This window comes from Anoplophora glabripennis, unplaced genomic scaffold (assembly GCF_000390285.2).
Source record: "Anoplophora glabripennis isolate ALB-LARVAE unplaced genomic scaffold, Agla_2.0 scaffold12, whole genome shotgun sequence".
Taxonomy (NCBI): Eukaryota; Metazoa; Arthropoda; class Insecta; order Coleoptera; family Cerambycidae; genus Anoplophora; species Anoplophora glabripennis.
The window spans coordinates 2792183-2797840 of record NW_019416512.1 but is presented as its reverse complement, the minus strand read 5'-3'; the positions used below and the strand labels follow the sequence as shown (position 1 = coordinate 2797840).

The 5658-nt window shown below is 29.0% G+C and overlaps 1 protein-coding gene across 1 annotated transcript; it reads left to right on the top strand.

Moving 5' to 3' along the window:
* The first annotated feature begins 350 nt into the window (after positions 1 to 350).
* LOC108917952 (26S proteasome non-ATPase regulatory subunit 11) lies at positions 351 to 4579 on the top strand. The gene is made up of 2 exons (XM_018724779.2): positions 351 to 1520; positions 4261 to 4579. The coding sequence occupies exons 1-2, from the start codon at positions 392 to 394 to the stop codon at positions 4380 to 4382; spliced, it is 1251 nt and encodes a 416-aa protein (XP_018580295.1). The 5' UTR covers positions 351 to 391; the 3' UTR covers positions 4383 to 4579.
* Positions 4580 to 5658: the final 1079 nt, after the last annotated feature.

Sequence of the window (5658 nt, the reverse complement as noted above, 5' to 3'; positions counted from 1 at the left end):
CAATTTCTAGCCATGGAATAATGGCGCGGCGATGTGTAACCGGCTTTAGAACTGTTGGTTTGTCCACTCTCAAGCATATATTTTAAAATCAGTGATTACCGTAACTACAAAATCACGAAAATAGAACGAATTTGACATAAAATAATTTTAACATATCTATTACTCCAAGTAGTAAATTTAAACTTAAAACAATGAATATTTATCGTACCTATATTGCATGAGTAAAATATCTGGTAATTGTGGAACACGACTTCTATCTACGTTCGCGGCAGTACAATAACCTTTACGTCATACTTTTCTGTTCCGACTTCTAGCAGTACTTATTTTTTGTGTATCATCGCTGCTGTGTCATTTGTGATGACAGTGCTTTTCTAGATAGTAATATAACAATATGGCGGGTGCAATGTTGTTTGAAAGAGCGCAGTCTGTTTCTTCACAGCACGAAAATTTGTTAAATTTAAAGAGAAACGATGAAGACCAGGACAACGATGAAGAAAATATTAAAAATAAAGAACAGGATATACTTAATTTGGGTGAGAGATACAAAAAAGAGGGAAAAGCTAAAGAACTTGCAGAACTGATTAAAGCCACCAGACCTTTTTTAAGCATGATAAGTAAAGCAAAAGCTGCAAAATTAGTAAGATCTTTGGTAGACTATTTTCTGGACTTAGAAGCTGGCATTGGTATAGAAGTTCAACTCTGCAAAGAATGTATAGAATGGGCTAAAGAAGAACGAAGAACATTTTTACGCCAGTCATTAGAAGCCCGATTAGTAGCATTATATTTTGATACTGGTATGTTCGCCGAGGCTTTACTTTTAGGGTCTAAGTTACTTAAAGAACTAAAAAAATTGGATGACAAAAATTTATTAGTGGAAGTTCAGTTACTCGAGAGCAAAACATATCATGCCTTGAGCAACTTGCCAAAAGCTCGTGCTGCCCTTACTTCGGCACGTACCACAGCCAATGCTATATATTGTCCGCCAAAAATGCAAGCTGCCTTAGATCTCCAGTCAGGTATATTACATGCAGCTGACGAAAAAGATTTTAAAACAGCCTATTCGTATTTTTATGAAGCATTTGAAGGTTTTGATAGTGTGGAATCTCCAAAGGCACTTACAGCACTCAAATATATGTTGTTATCCAAAATTATGCTTAATAATCCTGAAGACGTACAACAAATTGTAAGTGGAAAGTTAGCAATTAAGTATGCTGGTCAGGACATAGAGGCAATGAAGGCAGTCGCACAAGCATCCCACAAAAGATCTCTTGCTGACTTTCAACAAGCAGTTAAGCAGTTTAAACATGAATTAGAAGACGATGTTATTGTTAGGGCACATTTAGGAACGTTGTATGATAATATGCTTGAACAAAATTTATGTAGAATTATTGAACCATACTCCAGAGTGCAAGTAGATTATGTAGCAAAAACAATAAAACTTCCTATGGCCCAAGTAGAGAAAAAGCTCTCTCAGATGATCTTGGATGCTAAATTTCATGGTATTTTGGATCAAGGTGAAGGTAAGTACACAGTTTGTTTCACATAGAATGTTCCTCATAGGAAAATTAGCATATTTTTATTGTTTGAAAGTATTTTTTGGGTATTTTTCCACATTGTAATGTGCCAAAAAAACAACTTGAATATATTTAATAATTGTTTTTAATGTAAACATTTGTTTGTTACTTTTAGAACATTTTACCAATTAATTAAAAGTTTTTGTCAATTGATCTACATTTCTAACTTGCTATAGATATAAAATAAATATATTAAATTTAGGTATGTGTAAAGATTGTGGAGATTCTTTCTCAAAATGAGCTTAATGCTCCATTTTAATAAAAAAGGATAAAGGTGTATGAAAAACAATGTGAAATCTGGAAATATATATTTATAGAATGCAGTAGATACACATACCTGACGTTTTAGCTATATTTAAATTGAAGTGACTCAACAAATTTTAAATGATAAAATTAATCTCATTTTAATATATTTATTAGTGTTAGACTTCACTTCTTTTGCTTATTTAAATCTCTAGAAGCTGCGAACTAGTTTAAAATTTATCTGGTAATATGAACTACTTTATTTGCATAAGTTGCAACTTAAGTTCCTGTGTGTCTATGTGCTAAACAGCTTGGTTTTCGAGACAGTTTTTGAAAAATATAACATGTATACTCCGCGGTCGAAATTATAGAGAGTGACTCATCGCTAGCTTTTGGATTAATAAGGGGGATGAAGCGTGCCGGGAACGAAAATCCATTGGCGTGTCTGCGTAAAAGGCAACAAGATACAGAAAATAATGAAAAAAGATAATAAAACATAACATCTAATATTTTTTTACGGTATACTATAACAGGCACTTTGATCCATTTTAATTATTACAGCATTTTAAAACGTCCCAATTGTGTTTTTTTAATTTATAAATTTATTATAGCCATGGAATTAGACCCCTCGTCTACGCTTATGCTATGATGTTTCTCAGGACGGGTTAAATCAAGTCCGTTTACACTCACTAAAAAAGCATTTCCCTATTCCCTACCAAGTGCAAAAGACAGAGATAGAATATAGATCGACGTTCAGTGTAACTCGGTCTCTAGACGATTATAGATTCTATCGATGTGCGTAGCAAGCGGCACAAAGATAAATAATATTGAACCGTATAAAAATAATTTTATATTTTATACGCATTATGGTAATAGTGTTTTTATATTATGTCTTAGTCACTCTCTATAATTTCGACCGCGGAGTATAGTTAAATAATTTGAAGATATTTGATGTAAACTGTTGAACGTTGTGCTAGTGCTTGACACAAAATAAAGGTAAAAATTCACTGATTTGTATAGAATTATGTGAATATACTGGGAGATGTTGTTTTTGAGGGACTCAAAATGTCGATGCACTTAGTATTTTGGAAATTAATAGGCATATTAGTTTCCTAATAGTTTTTTTAAGAAAAAAGTATTTTTTCCATCTTGGAAAATGAGTTATTTTAGTTATTACTTTTTTAAATCTAAAAATAAACTTACCACACAGTTGAATAAACCAACAGTAACTTGAAAACTACTCATTTTACAAGAAATGCAAAAATATTTTGTTAGAAATACAATTTTGAATATAGTGTAACCAATCATCTAAAAATGATTGGCGGAGAAATTTATATTTTTATTTTGTGGCAACTAATATTCAAAATTTGTATGCCAATTATTTTTTTAAGTTTTGATGATATATTTATAACAAAAAATTCCTATAGACTTTTTCTATGAAACGTGTAGTTTTACAATTACAGTAGATTTCTTTTTAACATTTCGGAAAGTTTGGTTTAGTTTAAACAAAGATTTAATAAAATGTAACAGATTCACTGAATTATTGCCTTAATTAGTTACTAGTTTAAGTTTCATCAGTCTATGTCAAATATATCATTAGAAATATTTGCGCAATTTTATACAGGTTGTTTCAGGATTAAGTCGATAAATTTTAAGGACGTACTTCTGGGTAAAAATAAGTAAAAAATACATCTAGACATAGGACCAAAAACGAAAAAATAATTACATTTTTTAATATCTTGAAAGCAAATGTAGATATTTAAGTAAAACTTGGTGTGACTTATGATTACATAGTTTGTTGCTATATGTCTCGGTAATAAGTATTACTAGTTACCAGTGAGGGTAAATTGGGGTAGGCGGACCAATTAATTCGACAGATAATACAGAAGTAGTCTTGTAAAAAATGATAATTTTTGGTAACAATTTTGAATGTAACACTTTATCCTGGTCTTGTAATTTTTAACACAATCTCGAATAAGAAGGCATTATGTTTATATATAAATTTTTGCTTATTTTTACCTGAACATCTTATAATTTGTCGACTTAATCCTGAAACACCCTATATAAGTTGCACACTGAATAGTGGAAATGGTTTTATATTTTAACAGAATTACCTATTTATTTTGTTGGAATAGAGGAAAATATCAGTATTTTCTGTACTCATTTTATTAAATCTTTAATTTATCTTTGTAACATTTATAAGGGGATCACAGAAAAAGCTGATTTATGGCCACATTTGAAAATAAAATATAACCTTTAGTATACGTTTGTATTAGTTTATTAAAGTATTTTGGCAAAAAGAGTGATTGATGTTGCCTGGATTTTTATGTTCTCATGTAATAAAAAAAATCAATATCGAATATACAAATACCTATGTAATTAATTAGACTTATTTTATAATTTTAGTTATGCATTAATAAATCATAATTTATCGTTGTTGCAGGGGTCCTAATTGTATTTGAAGATACTCCAGTAGATAAAACGTACGAAATGGCTTTAGAAACAATCCAAAGTATGAGCAAAGTAGTAGATACACTTTATCAAAAGGCGAAAAAGTTGTCATAGGTCAATGTAATTAAAATTAATACAAAATAAAATGACTGTATTTTTCCTAATAATACACAACCACTAACATTTAAAATTCCCATTTTCTTTAATTTAATGTATAAAATTAGATGTTATACTTATTCAGAACTTTTCAAATAACCTTAACTAAAATTATAATAATTGTTTTCTTTAATTTCGTTTATCATTTTATTTGTAATATACTTAAAATATAAAATTTTGGTATTTTTGAATTTATATTAAAATTTTTAAATCACTTAACTATATATCTTTCGTTGTTAAATAAATTTTAAAATATTTTTAAATTCTGCTAAATAAAACGGTTATTGAGTATTGAAGTTGTATTTATTTAAACTATGCTGAATTAATAAAACGTATTCATTTTTTAAATAGTTAAGTAATTTTTTTTAACATTTTAAAAATTACTGTACACTGTATATGAACTTTACAATTTGATAAACTTTTTTTATTTATAATTTTAGTGATGTGAAATAAATTTATTTGAATTATTCTTGGTTCGTTTCTTTTCTTTTAATTCTCTTATAGAGAAAACACCTTTGAAAATATTTCCAATAGAAATAATAATGCATTATTTGAACAATTTTTTTTAAGTGAGTAGTTTGTAAGTTTTTAAATAAATATCTAAGTTCATACGTGCTTCACGATGTTAAGTTTTTCTTATTCCTGCAGCTAGTAAATGACAAATCGTCCTTAGGTGATGGTGATGCAAATTTAAAATATATAGCACCCCTCCTTTCTTATATGTACAAAGTGATAGGAGAAAAGTGAAACAATAAATTGCAAAGATATAGAAATTCTGACCATATAGTGGTCAGGCAATTTTTTAGTGTTGAAGAAATTGGTTACAGTGTTTGGAAATAGATATTTTTATATGAACATTTTTCTAAAAATGTCCCTTTCACATGCAAGAGGAATAAGTAAATAATGTAAGTATATTTTACATTTTTCCAACCATCGAAAATTTGCAAACTTTTAACATTGTCTTCCTAGAGCTAACACGATTTCACAAAATTGTTTGTCAAACTTGCCGATTACTGTGATGCAAAATAAGATGCTGATCATACATAATGATATAATTGTACCGTCCTCTAATTAATACATTATTTTTCGTCTTAGACTTCCTACTGATGTATCTTTTCAATAAACAAGGCAAAATCTAAGTCCATCAGAAGCTCATTTTAGAAATATGGTTGACATAAGTATTTGCTGAAAATTTGTTTGAAGTTATTTATGTTTCCCAAAATGGCAACTTGAA